At 42.3% G+C, this 13,918-nt stretch overlaps 2 protein-coding genes across 3 annotated transcripts in view; both read left to right on the top strand.

The window, feature by feature from the left end:
- The first annotated feature begins 3,102 nt into the window (after nucleotides 1-3,102).
- LOC132791386 (protein Wnt-2) lies at nucleotides 3,103-12,187 on the top strand. Of its 2 annotated transcripts, none has more exons than XM_060800277.1 (5): nucleotides 3,103-4,614; nucleotides 10,771-10,983; nucleotides 11,053-11,315; nucleotides 11,375-11,562; nucleotides 11,631-12,187. In XM_060800277.1, the coding sequence occupies exons 2-5, from the start codon at nucleotides 10,791-10,793 to the stop codon at nucleotides 11,953-11,955; spliced, it is 969 nt and encodes a 322-aa protein (XP_060656260.1). In that variant the 5' UTR covers nucleotides 3,103-4,614; nucleotides 10,771-10,790; the 3' UTR covers nucleotides 11,956-12,187. The 2 variants fall into 2 exon arrangements, with proteins under 2 accessions (XP_060656260.1, XP_060656259.1); XM_060800276.1 differs by having other exon boundaries at nucleotides 10,766-10,983.
- An 828-nt stretch (nucleotides 12,188-13,015) lies between these two features.
- Nucleotides 13,016-13,918, top strand: part of LOC132793323 (trichohyalin) — a 44,066-nt gene continuing 43,163 nt past the window's right edge. The window contains exon 1 of the mRNA XM_060803135.1: nucleotides 13,016-13,076. The gene's annotated coding sequence lies outside the window, so the exon portion shown is untranslated. The remainder of the gene's footprint in view (nucleotides 13,077-13,918) is intronic.

Raw genomic sequence — 13,918 nt, 5'->3', positions numbered from 1 at the left:
GGGCTTTTGATCAGACAGACACCATTTAAATAATGGACAGACTTTTTAATTTATTAATTATTTATGTTTGTGCAATTTGATTGGATAATATTTGTCAAATGCACAGACAACAATAATTAAATGGACTATTATCAAATTATAGAATTAAATGTTTTAGGTCGACATAGAAAAGATTACTTTTTAAATTTAAAATAAGATAATGATAAAAGTTCAAGGAAATTCATAGTGAGGAATATTAAGCAAAATAGGTAAATCTTAACAAATATTATTCATTGTTTATGAAAATATAAATTTAAGAATTCTAACGATAAGGTTAAAAAGTATCTCCTAGTCGATACTTTTGGATATGCGTTTTCTTTATATTTGTTTTCTCACTTGCATATTAATAGTATATAGGCAAACATGAGTTTATCTTCTACTATTTAGCGAGGCACAAACCGTCTCAATGCAATTATTGTATATGGAAATTAGAATGTCACAGTTACGCTAGTTTAAAGTGCTCACAGTATGCAAACGATCGCTAATATTAGTCAAGTAGCAACAAAGTCGTTAAGAGTTTCTCTGCTGTTAATGAACAATCGATTGGTTGTCATAAAGACGTCTTTGCCCGTAGTTATTTGCCATAAAATAATTATATTTCTTTAAATTAATAGCCATAGCACATAATAAAAAACAACATAATGCTGCAAACATTGTGGTATCTGGGTCACATGATCGGGGGGGTTAAGATCAAAGATTTGATTGAAGCTTAGATAGTTTCAGGTGTCTCGATAATGAACTGTTAACTGTGCAGACAACAATTGGCCATTCGATTGATTGAGAGTTTACAAATTGGCCATAAAGCAGCAGTTAGTCGACTGTTGGCAGTTAATAGCTATTGTTTGGTGTCTCATCTTAAAGTTAATCCCCTCATCTCGCTGATGAGTCACGAAACACATATCAAACGAAATGAAACGATACGAAACGAAAACTGAGCCAAAACACACACAATAGAGCTTTCAAATTGCATGACAAACACCTGTTGCTGATGTGATTTGGCTGAGTTATTATAGCCGCAGTCAGTCAGCCTGTCAACGCTGTCGAGCTCAATTGTCTATGAGTATATTAAGGTAATTACATTTAATAAGCCGCCAAACGTCGCCTGTCATCGATTCGAATGTTGCTTAAAATGTCATAAATTTTCCAAAAGTTTTTATTTTTTTGTTAAGATCAAGATTAAGCAGCACAACGCTAAAGCGTTTAGGCCAGGCTAAATTGAACAGTCTTGAACATGGCAATCAACACTTTGGCTGCTGCACAAAATTTGCATAAATGGCATATCAATTAAGCCAAACACGTAAGTATCCAAGAAATGCATTAGAGTTTGGCCTAAAGGAGACACATCTGAGAGATCCTCGACTCGCCATGACCATTAATTGACGCTCTCTCTTTCCCCCCGCGCAGTTTGGCAAGTGTCAAGCTGTTTTGCGACTGGCTACCGTAAATGGCGGGGCAGAAGCATCAAGTTAGCCAAGTTGAAACAAATTTCACAACCGGCCAGGCCAGCGGGCAGTAAATAACCGACAATAAATCACTTTAAACAAATGCTGACGAAAAAAAAGTAAAACAAAAACCAATTTGTAAAATAGTAAGCGACAAACTGCAGAAATCGCAGTTGATGCTGAAGCTGATGTTGATGCAATTGCAAATTTAAACAAGTTGTAAATTTGTGACAAAAAACACACACAACCAAAACAAAATGTGACACGAAAAACACTTGTAACAACACATTGATGAACATGATTCACATATGTATATATATCTGTGTGCACATTTGATTGAGATGCCATGCAATGTGCGTGTGTATGTGTGTGTGAAGTGTGCTGACAAATCACCTGTTGGACAGTTGATAAATTTACGGGGGCCGAGTCTAACTAACGAACGAGTAACGAATAATTCTTGACATTAACCCACTGGCAAAGCCGTTAACACGACTTTTACCCGCATTTGGGAGATAATTGATTTGATTGCTGTTAAATTGAGGAAAGCTTTTCCCAAGCCAAGCCGCTGTCATTATCATTCCCAATAATTGGGGCCTAATGACCTGATTGACGACTCAGTCTGCAGACATGGGACTCCAGAGTTACGGCGTCGTTGTGCAAGGACCCGTAGTAAGACAGTTACTAATGATCATCGATCACTTGCAACATGTTGCATCCAAACAAATCGCTAGCGAACCAACCAAATTGTGGCGAGGGTTGCGTTGGCACTTACTGTCAAGGGAAGTATTTTAAGTATTTCAAGTAATATAAATAATGATAACAATACTAATAATCAAGACTTGTATTTTACTAGTAATAAAATCAATCATACATTTCTCGAATATCCTTAGGTTCAATTTATACAATCTTTATTTACTTTATATTTATTATGTGCTGCTGACATAATTACGTTTCTGTTTATTATTTCTGATTTGTTTAAGTTGCCCAGTTTGGTAACAGTGCACCTATCTTTGTTATCATTTCGTTATTATTTTAATAAAAAAAAGATAAAATCAATAAATACATTATTTTTAGAAATTAGTTCAATATAATATCTTGGAAGCTTGCATGAAAACCAATATGCATTCTAAAATAGAAGCACAAAAGATTTAGCGCAACATCTTAGTTGAACTATTATTACAATCAGGAATACCTTAATTATATATTAAAAATATTTATTTATTTATGTCTGCAATAATAGGAGTAAATAAAAATGTAAGCTAATTTTAATTTCGCAAATACATTTTTTTCAATACGATACGCAAACCTTCATCAAATTTAAAGAATTTTCAGAAGATTTATAAAAAGAATTAATTATTCATAATAAGTTTATTTTAAAACTCTTCAAACTGTTAGGAGAATGTTTTTTAAAGAAATCTGAAAATCGATGACAATTATTTCGATATTTTATTATTCTCTTTAATTTTAATTACACATTTTAAACCTAACCCTTCAACGTAGCTCAACAACGTTTCAAACCAACCCCGCGGTAGCTCAGCTTCCTCGAACTCAGCTCAAACATGTTCGCTCTGGTGGCTGATTGAATAGTTTTTTGAATTTCGTTCAACTGGCCGTTTGCCAGTTCTTATACGACATTCGCGCCCAACGGTTGACCCGGGTCCCGAAAACACAAAAACCAGAAAGAAACCCGAAACGTAAACTGAAAACGAACCCACAAACTGATTCGAATCCAAAACGCTGCGTGTTGTGTCGTCTCGTGTCGTGTCGTGTCGTGTTTGGTTCACAGTGTGAATCTTATGGATTGTCGGCTCAGGTCTTTAATTGTGTCACTAATGAGCCGCATTTATGTTAATCTCGGCACCCGGGTAGCCGCCGTCTAAGCCTTTCAAGCGACCATCACAACGAAGCCGACGATGCCGACGGGGCAAACGATTCCTGCTCAGGGGACAACGACGACAACAACGACGAAGCGGACGATGTCGAAGACGCATCTTTATCTCGCGCTGTGAATTAACATACAACATTCAAACACTCAAACACAGCATTCAGTATTCACATATTCAAGTATTCAGCATATTTTTTTTTGGTAGTTTTCACCTGCTGCGCCGTTTATGGTTATTGCCGCAATTTCGTTGTGACAGTCGGAGGCGCTTTATCATAAATTAAAAAGTCGTGTAGTCGGAGACCCCTCGGACAGCGTCGCGGACAGAACGAAGAAGACACCGGCGGCTAAGTGTGTGGATTGTCGTGTGGCTGCCAATGCGGTGGCTTCGTCTTCTTCGTTTTCGTCTTTGCATCGCTCGCGTCGTTCGTGGTCAGTGCGTGTGCGGCTTTTGTGCTGATGAATGATGCTGGAAGCCAAAAGCTGCGACTGAGACTTCGAGAGTGGAGTCGAGCTGAGATATTTGCATGAATGAAATCGCGACTTGTGATAAACGAGCTGAACTCGGACTGAGACTGAGGCTGAAGCTGAGGCTGAGGCCTGTTTTACCGCGCATATTGCTTGAAGCATTTAAGTGTGATCCAATGATCTGATCTTGGCGCTCCGGCGATGACTTAATTTAAACGCGACGCGCCCAGAAGGTGTTAATTAGCATATGAACACATACACATAAATCGAAGCAAACGAATCGAATCGAAACTTACGACTATTTCAGCAACAACAGTCACACTAGCTCTAAAAACTGTGCAACTCCAACTTGACATTTATCGGACGTTACTATTTGCTGTCGTCTGCTCTTTCGGTTCATTAAGAAAATAACATTAAAATACGCTGCGACTGCGTCTTTGCAGCGATTCATCAAAAGCAAATAATCAAAAGAAAAACGCCAGTGAAAAAAGAGTCATAAAAGAAACGAGCAACAAAAATAGAAATATATAAAAAAATAAAATATGCCTTTTGTAATTGTGCATAGCTTAACAAAATTTCTATGGCAAGTTCTAAAGTTCTTAAAGTCAACACTTTGAGTGTGAAAAGAATATGATGATACTCCAACGAATATCGAATTGTATTTGTGAATGTAAATGTGATTGTGATTGTGCTTGTGCTTGTTTCACAACGTAGCCAAAAACCGAAGATGTGGAAAATACATAACAAACTCTTAATATACATACTCTGGATTATGGAAATAAGGTATAGTAGTGATAAATGGCAACACAAATAGCCAATGAATTGACACAGATTAATCACCTTATAAGCCAAAGCATTAATGTTAGGGTATCAGAGTTATCGCCATAGTTGACTTTCCTATTTTGGGAGCTTATCACTTACAACATCTGCAACAGTTGACAACTGTTTCCTCTGTCTCAGTCCCGTCTCTGTCACTCGGTCTCTGTCAATTGAGGCACAACAAGAAGACAACAGTTAAAACCGCTGCAATCGCTAATTTTCATCTGGGTTACAACAAGGAGATGTATTGTATGTAAAATTGTTATCTACAACAACCGCCTAAACACAAAACGCCCGATGAGATCGCCGTCGATCGACAATCGTCGATAGTCGATCTGTGAGCGTCGATCGTCGATCGTCGATGGTCGTTCGATTCTGCTTTGGAAAAACAGGCGTTGCAATAAAAACTCCAAACAGACAGCGGGAAAACGCTGAAAAATCTCATTAAAATGGGCAATTAAATGGCAGCCGCAGCAACTAAAACAAACTGACAGACGTACGAAGAGAGTGACAGTCGGACAGACCAAGAGACGTTGCGATGCTGCTGCTGGATCATAACGAATGCCATTTTCCAAGGCGAACACAGTTTGCCAATCAAAGCAAGAGCCATGACATACACGACGACTTGGCCAGCAAAAGGAGCAACGGGAGCAGCAATAACAACAACAACAACTACAACGACAACTGGAAATCAATTTTTGCCATAAACTCATCAACGTGGCCTGGCTGTGTGTTTGGCTGCTATCTAATTGCCTCTTGGTGCAGTCAGTTGCAAGTATCTGAAAGATACGCAGCTCCAATCCAGCCACACAGCTCAAGTGGTGGGCTGAACCTGGTGGGCCGCCTCCTCTCGTTCTCTATCTCTTTCACTTCACTATCTCTGTGTTGCAGCCGACGAAGAAGAGCTGAACACAATGCGCATCAACAGCATCTGAAATGAGCCATGAGCCATGAGCCATGCCAGTTAACAGGTTGGCCCTCACAGCTGGCCAAAAAAAAAACAAAAAAAAGGGTGCTAACCCAGAAACAACCAAAGAGAAGAGCACAGAGCAATCGGTGCAGTGTTGTTGCATGTCTTGTAATTGGGGTTACTACAATTTTAAAGCGACCAAATGGCTTGTTGTACATAACAGGAAACAGGCACATACAGAGACTGAGAGACAAAAAGCTGGCCAACTAACTACTCGTTGTAACATCCATTGAACACAATTGAACGCTCGCTGAACGTGCAGACAAACGTCCAAATTGCGATCAAGATCAGGCCGCACATCCAAGTGCTCTCCAAGTGCTTCATGTCGTTGCCAGTTACAAGCCAAAAATGGTCTTAAATGCGGTTCCTGTTCCCAGGGCAACAACAACAACAACAGCAACCAGGCAGTCGCAGTCGCAGTCGCAGTTAAAGCCAAAGTCAATGCTATGTTGTTGGTTGCAACCTGCGCGGGAGCCGTCGACAGAGGCAGAGATGTGGTGGGCTTGGTCTGGTGGTCGCTCGGCTTTTGGTCGTTTTGTACTTTTGGATGAGTGATCGACTCGAGCACAAACAAAACTATCTGCTGTTGATCTGTTTGAGTGTGCAGCTGGCCAGTAAACTACACATATATATATTTTTGTGTTGTGCTTGCCAATTGCCCATGACGAACGATCCGCTTTGGCTTTTACCTGTTGCAGCTAACTCGCAGCTAGGCTCGGCTAAGCACAGCGAAACACAAAAGCAGAGAAACCCTCCTCGACCATGGTCATATGTCTTTCACTGGTCAATTACGTCGTCGTTTTGGTATTTGCCAGGATTGAGCAGTGCCAATATGCCACAATGGGGCACATACAACACACACAATTGTTGCTGGCCGTTTGTCTGCGCGTGGCAGCGACATTTTTCTTTGCCATTGCATTGCCATTGCCATGGCCAAGGCTGGGTCGCAACAAATATTTGTGTTTTTATTGATGGCTTGTTGAACATGCCTTTATGGCTTTTCGGTATGCTGCGTGCGCCTCCTCCGCCTCGTCTTTCTGCTCCTCAACTTGCACTCCACACGCCCACTTTACATAGAGCCAGGGATTAGCTGACTTTCAAACGTTTGCATTGTTTTTTCCTTTTCGGGTTTTGTGAATTAATGTGGCTTTGTGGCTTCCGCCTCCAATTGGCGCTTTATTTTCTGCGTCCACACTCGTAAATTGTGCAGCCAGCAGGCAGAGCGCCATGAACATGTCAGCAAGCCATGTAATTACCACAGCGCCACAGCCCATGGACTTGGACATACGGAATGAACAGATCCCACCATCAACATTGGCATCACCATCAGCAATATATCTGCACACTGCGCACATAACTTGCAGTCTGCAGTTGACCAACAGCAGCTAACACAGAATGCCGACTGCGTTCTAGAGCAATTTGACACAGCGGTGGGTCGACAAAAGTCTAGGCTTTCTGTCTCTACAATGCACTCACAAAAATTGCCACACAAAATTGATAAACAAAGGAAGTCATTTAGTTTATCTGCCTTCTTTTCTTGCAGTGCATTGATTGCTGCCCTTTTGGGATCAGACTGGACGACCATAGAGTGCGGTCTGGTTACGTTTTTTAGCTGCGAGTGGCTCAAGTTTTGTCTGGCTGCAACGCCTGCGCGTGAAAATATTAAAGTCATATTTTTATGAACCTCCAAAGTACGCATTAAGAGAGTGTTGGCTGCCCGAGTTGTTGCTGTTGCTCGCGTTGTGGCTGCTGCTGTTTTTGGCTTGTTATTGACTGTTGGCTGTGTGTGTGCATTTATGTTTATGCTGCTGTCGAGATGTATAAGTGGTCAGTCTGTAGCCACAGACAGACTCCAGCTCCAGTTTCAGTTGCATGCTGCTGCCTGCCAGTTGCCTCCGCGTGCTGCTAATTGGAGCCTGCCTCTAAATGCGTTTAAATTATGCGACTGGCCTAATCCATTTTTAATGATTCCTAGTCCGCACATTATTGACTTGGCCAACAGACTGCCATTTTTTTCTTCTTCTTGTTGATTTGCGCGTCATTTCAATGATTAGCCAATGCCCAATCGATGTTCAGCTCAATTTGTTTCGACTGACCGCACCATAAAATTGTCAGCAAAACGAGTTTCGATTTGTTAATGCGAGCCATCATCATAATCATCATTGCAAAAAAACTTAAAAAATAATAATTATTTGCCGATATTTGCCGTCGATCATACGATCGAGTAGCTGAGCCGGAAGAGTGAATCCAATGTAATCCAAAAAATAATCTCGTAAGCTACTGGAAAAAGCGTTTTTCCAAACTCGGTTTCACAAAAAAAAAAAAAATGAAAAAAAAACTCGCATGGCGACATTGCGTGGCTGAGCGCACATTTCTTTTATTGTTTTTCTCAGCAAGATTTATTCACATATTTTCCTTGGATGTTTTTTTAAGTTGTATTTTTAATTAGTTTCGCTTTTTTGGCTATAACTTAGTATTTTGTTGGGGGTTGTAAAAACCAGTTTATTTTTGCTATAAGAATTGACATCATACTCGCAGCTTCATTTAAATGATTTATTATAGAATAAAAGCGTGCACTGTGAGAAATCGGGCAGCAACCTGACATAGTTATATACTTACATACAACTTGACAACCCTGCTGGCGAAAATCTGTGGTATCAAGTTCACGACAGGTCCTTGCTCTCTCACGCATCGCACGTTGAGCCCGTCGGCACAAGAATCTAAGCTCGGAATCGGCACAACAAAATAAAACCAAAAGAACAAAAAAAAAAGGGTCACGAAATGAAGGCGAGACTCGTTCCCATTCCTGCGCTTTCGATATAGAGCCAGAGATAAAAGAGCTGAGACTGAGTTGTGGAAGCAGGAGCAACCACAGCGAAAACAAAGCACAAATCAAGTACACGTGACTTGGACTGTTGACGTTGCGTATGAAGTGGTAGGGATAGCAAAGCCATGAATTGCTGTTGTTGTTGTTGTTGATGATGATGAAATTGTCGGCGTTGACATGCAACAGGCAACGCTCAACGCTCAAAGCGAGCAAAGCGCTTCAAGTGCCAGAGACAAATTAAATAAAGCACGAAAAGTATGTGGAACAAAAAACTAAAAGCTAAAACAAAAGGCCTCGGATGAAAAGAGATTGCTGCCCCTGATTGCTGCTGCTGTTGTTGCTGTTGCTGTTGCTGTTGGTATTGAGGTGGGCATGACGGTCACGCTGTACGAACGCACGAAAAGCTATTGACTGACTGCCTGACTGACTGACTGACTGAGGAACGAAAGCCGTGTATGCGGATGTGCTGACAGATCGATCAACACAGTTTAGTCCGAGTTAAAGTTGAAGGTTGGTGCGTTGCAGCCACCGCTGCAACCACTGAAGCATGGAAACCACTTCAGCAACCACAGCCACCGATGCATCGCATCCTGACTTCATCGTTCGTTGTGTCTGTTAAACGAGCCTAATTATTAGTTTACTACCAATTTCGCTGCTGCTCGAGCGAACTGCATGTTAACAGCATGTACAACAAGTCATGAGCAACAACGCAGATCAAACTGAAGAAATAAAAAAAACGAAGCGAACCTCTCGATTGCCGATTGTCGAAGCTCGTTGGTTTGGTGGCCAGTTGAAGGGTTAATTTGCTGCAACGCCCGAGGACATGCTGCCAAGATCATGTGACTGTGCCTTTTGCTTGTAAGAAGTGTAATTTCTGTAAATTGATTTAATTGGCCCAATTAAAAGTGCGTTGTTGTAAACGAAACTCTCCGAGACTCACTCGACTCGATGCGACATGGGCGAAAGCAGCAGTTGCCAAGTCATTTGGCGATTGGCATTCGACTGCGAGTTGCAACCAGTTGGAATTGGGAATTGGTGTGGCAATTGTTTGGCCTCAGGATGTGGCGCAGCTGGTCCAGCTTCAGCTTTAGCTTCAGCTTCAGCTCTTGGTCAAAGCGTGTGTAAACTCTAATGTGAGCGAGCTGGCATTTTTTGGTTTCCTCTTTTTCTTTGCGGTTGGCGCAGCTGTTTGATTGGTTTTGCCGGCCAATCGACAGGTAGACAATTGAGCTCGTTATGCATCCGATGGAATGTTCTGCGAGCGAGTTGAGTTTTCGAAATGTTCGAGTGGGAAGTGGCTCTACATAAACACAGGGGCTTCCAGTTTCATTCACAATACGCTCTTCCTACGATTTTGAGCGCTAATCACACAGCCGAACGATAGTTGAAGCATGTTGCTTTATGATAGCAAAATGTATTTGGGGCTGCCTTTATCTCTTTTTCGCATGGCAATTTACAAGTCATTATGAAACCACTTCATTAATCCAGCCAGCATCACATAGCTGCGGATTGGCATTTAAGGCCCAAGAAAGACAGGCAGAGAGTAAAATTTAAGAGCCTTGATTAGACATTCCAATTGCGAGTAAGCTTCTCCGTGATTAGATGGCGGAGATGCATGTAATTATGGCTAATAATAGAGCTGGCGGCATTATTTTGACTAAAACTGACAGTAAAACTGTCTACGCCCCCGTTGTTACCCCCTCTCCACCGCCCCGCGACCCCCGCTTTGACTATAATAACAATAAACAGCCGAGAGTCACAAGTCGCGAGCTTTTGCGAGTCGAGTTGAGTCGAGCTCAAACGCATTTATCTTTGGCATACGGCACATTCAGTTTTCCATTGGCCATTCATGGAACATTTATTGGCTGCTGTCCGGTTGGCTGACTCGTGGCTGGTTGGCTGTTGCTGTTGCTATTGCTGTTGCTGTTGCTTTTCCATGGCAATGCCATTGCAAACGAAACGACGGCAAACGAAATGGAAATGAATTGATCGCCGGCGGCGTTTATTGAGCACGACTTTTCAGCCATCGATCGATCCACATTTGTTTGTGCATATTTCTTGCCATATTTTATTTATTGTTGGCTCAATGCGATGGCGTTGCATTCGTTGCTGTTTCTAACCCAGCAACAACAACAGCAACAACAACACAGGTGGTCGCGTCGTGTGTTTGCAATGCAAGTGAGAGGTGAAAATCGCAATAAAAATGTCGCATGTGCACAGCTCAACAACCAATCCCGATGAGGCGCATACGAGTGTATATATCAATTATACGGGGTGTCATTAACGCGAGTATTTATTTGTTGTTGCTTTCTCGTCAGATTAGTATCCAGCTTTACGTCCGCCATGCTCTGCGGCCGCATACCCGGCCTCACGATGGCCCAGCGACAGCTCTGCAGCGACATGCCCGACGCCCTCATCGCCCTGGACGAGGGTCAGCAGCTGGGCTCACGCGAGTGCCAACAACAGTTTCGGGGTCATCGCTGGAACTGCTCGGGGGTGTGGCAGCGCAACGTTTTCTCCCATGTCATACCCATAGGTGAGTGTGTGTGTGCTTTGTAGGTGGTAACCGCAACAATGATGTGTATTCTCTGGCATTTCGCGACAGCTTCTAGGGAGGCGGCTTATACTTATGCCATAGCCAGCGCTGGAGCCGCGTACTCAGTGACTGCCGCTTGTGCGCGAGGCAACATTTCCACCTGCGGCTGCGATGTGCGGCACAAGGCGGCGCCACCGGACTGGAAGTGGGGCGGCTGCTCGGCGGATGTGGACTTTGGCATGCGATACACACGCAAGTTCATGGATGCCCGCGAGTTGGAGCGTGATTCGCGTACGCTTATGAATCTGCACAACAATCGTGTGGGGCGCACGGTGCGTATGCGTTATGGCAATTGATTGCTCTATTTAATCATTGCGTGTTCCTTTTGCAGATTGTGAAAAAGCTGCTGCGCACCGATTGCAAGTGCCATGGCGTCAGCGGCTCGTGTGTCATGAAAACGTGCTGGACTAGCTTGCCGCCCTTTAGCGTGATTGGCGACAAGTTGATGCAGAAATATCACAAAGCCAAAACTGTTCAAGCCGTCAGAGGCAAACGTGGACTGAGATTAGTATTAAGCAGGTGAGTCGCAAGCTCCAAAAAGGGAATATACGAGTATCTCATGTCATGTCATGTCATGTTTTTTGCAGAAAAAAGAATGCCGCCGCAGCCGCTGGTGCTGGTGCTGCACAGAAACCTGCGCTCGTTTGGCCCAAGCGCATGGAGCTCGTTTACCTGGAGGCATCGCCCAACTATTGTGAGCGCAGCATTCAAACTGGCACACTGGGCACAGCGGGCCGACCCTGCAATCGCAGTGGCCACGGCCCCCAGAGCTGTGATCTGCTGTGCTGTGGGCGTGGCCACAACACCCAGCACATACGTCGCAAGCAACAGTGTCGCTGTCAGTTCCACTGGTGTTGCTCCGTCGAGTGCGAACTGTGCGACGAGAACTACGAGGAGTTCACCTGTAAATAGTTGTCCCCTAAGTTGCCAAGTTGTTGCCCCTAAGTTGCCCGAGGGGACGCAAGGCGAAGGCATGAATATGGCAAGGCAAAGCGATGCGAATGTTGCTAGTATTACATAGTTTAGCTTATAGCGAACTTAACTTAGTATTATAAAATATGTACTACACACACTCACACACACACACACACAAACACTGACAAACACAAGCGTACACATGCAGAGAAGCTCGAATAAATTTTAGAAAAAGTTCAAAATCTTGTCTATTACAATTTAAACTTTAATTGCAGGTGAATAGAATATAAACAGTATTTTCAATGCGAAACCTATGAAGAACAGTACATATAACAGCTCTCATTTAAATGATAGTAAAACACCATAAAAATCCACAAGTTAACAATCTAAATTAAATGATAAAAAAAAACATATAAAATGCTTACAAATGAATATATTTGTACAATAATAACTATTCCCATACATTAACATACTATTTTCTTTAGACAAATGACTGTTGAAATCGATTTGTATGTTCAACAAACGTTAAGTAATCGCAGCAGTTTATCATTTCACACAAAACTTGTCTTTGCTTGCGGTAACTATAAACTGTTGCATACTTTTAGGGCGCGCATTTAAATGTGCCGCACAGCGTTGCCAGATAAAACATGATTGCAGCGTAACGTAACTAAGGCCGAATCACGTAACGTTAACAAGCAGCACGTCAAGTGCAACAACGGCAATAGTAGTAAAGGAATTTTGAAGCACATTTCATATTTTGGTATTGGAATTTTCATTTAGCCGCACAAGCAGCAAATACAATTACACAAACCCAACGAGAGAGAGAGAGAGAGTGGAAGAGAGTCAAGTGAGAGAATTAAGGAAAACTGCGCGAGCGCGATGTAAATTCATTGATTGCAATCAGGAAACTCAGTGAGCTCTCGCACTATTTCAAAAGTGGGGAGACCAAAGTGGAGCAAACTCACCACGCACAGACTACAAGACTATGCGATTTTTGTCTATGGGACTATAACAGCGACTGGCACGGACGAGCGGCGCTCAGTTCTCTGAGGGTAGTTAGTTGGACAACGGCGTTGCCGCAAAACGGGCCCCACAGCTGCCGCACAACAATTTTTTGGGTTAGATTATACACAGAAATACACATAGACACACACACATACACATTCACACACAGGGTATTGGCACGCATACGCATACGCACACAGACTATATGTATCTGTAAATGTATCTTTTAACTGCTGCTGCTGCTGCTTCAGTTAGTAAAACAGCAGCAGAGACCGAGGCAAAAAAAAAGGCCAACTTAATTGCTTGGCAAGAATGAAGGAAAAAATAAGTGAAGAAGTGTATGTGCAAAAGCAAACGCTAAATTAAATTGTGTGTAAAATGTGCAAAATACAAAAGCAGCAAAAAATATGAGAATGGAAAATTTGAAACAAAGCGAAACTACATGAAACCATAAAGAAAAAGGAAAATATCAGTGCAAAAAGTTGAAAAATAATGTGTATATATGTTGTGGTGTGCGAGTATGCGGGCAAATATATGTGTGTGCTAGTGTGTATGTGTGTGTGTGTGCGTGTGTAGCAGCAATTGTGCTTTAGGCCGCGACTGCTCCCTGGATACAGAAAAGTGATTTCCTGCAAAATGTGCTCGCGCCTCAGAAATTGAAGCCACAAAAACCTTTGACAGCCTATGAGTGCCGAAAACGAATCGTATTATGAATGAATAATGATTAACTTATGACTAACCAACAACCTAAACGATATGAAACGAAACGAATGCGAATATCGTACATACACAAGGATATACAAATTGACTTCAAAACTCAGGAATGGGAATTGCAAAGGGAAGGGGACTAGGGAAAGTTGATGTATCGCCTTACTCGACTCTGACTGCATATCGATTGATGAAAAAATTATTATAAATTGCTTCAACCTACATATAAAGCGTGTGAGATACACAC

This window comes from Drosophila nasuta, chromosome 3 (genome assembly GCF_023558535.2).
Source record: "Drosophila nasuta strain 15112-1781.00 chromosome 3, ASM2355853v1, whole genome shotgun sequence".
In the NCBI taxonomy this organism is placed as follows: domain Eukaryota; kingdom Metazoa; phylum Arthropoda; class Insecta; order Diptera; family Drosophilidae; genus Drosophila; species Drosophila nasuta.
The sequence above is the reverse complement of the archived record's forward strand: the minus strand, read 5'-3'. Positions and strand labels throughout refer to the sequence as shown.

What these genes read in the sequence shown, in the direction of transcription:
- LOC132791386 (XM_060800276.1), top strand. Translation starts at nt 4,559, where the DNA reads ATGTGGAAAATACATAACAAACTCTTAATATACATACTCTGGATTATG. An exon ending in CTCTGGATTATGGAAATAAG is followed by an intron (nt 4,615 to 10,765) that starts GTATAGTAGTGA and finishes CTTTCTCGTCAG; the next exon opens with ATTAGTATCCAGCTTTACGT. An exon ending in CTCCCATGTCATACCCATAG is followed by an intron (nt 10,984 to 11,052) that starts GTGAGTGTGTGT and finishes ATTTCGCGACAG; the next exon opens with CTTCTAGGGAGGCGGCTTAT.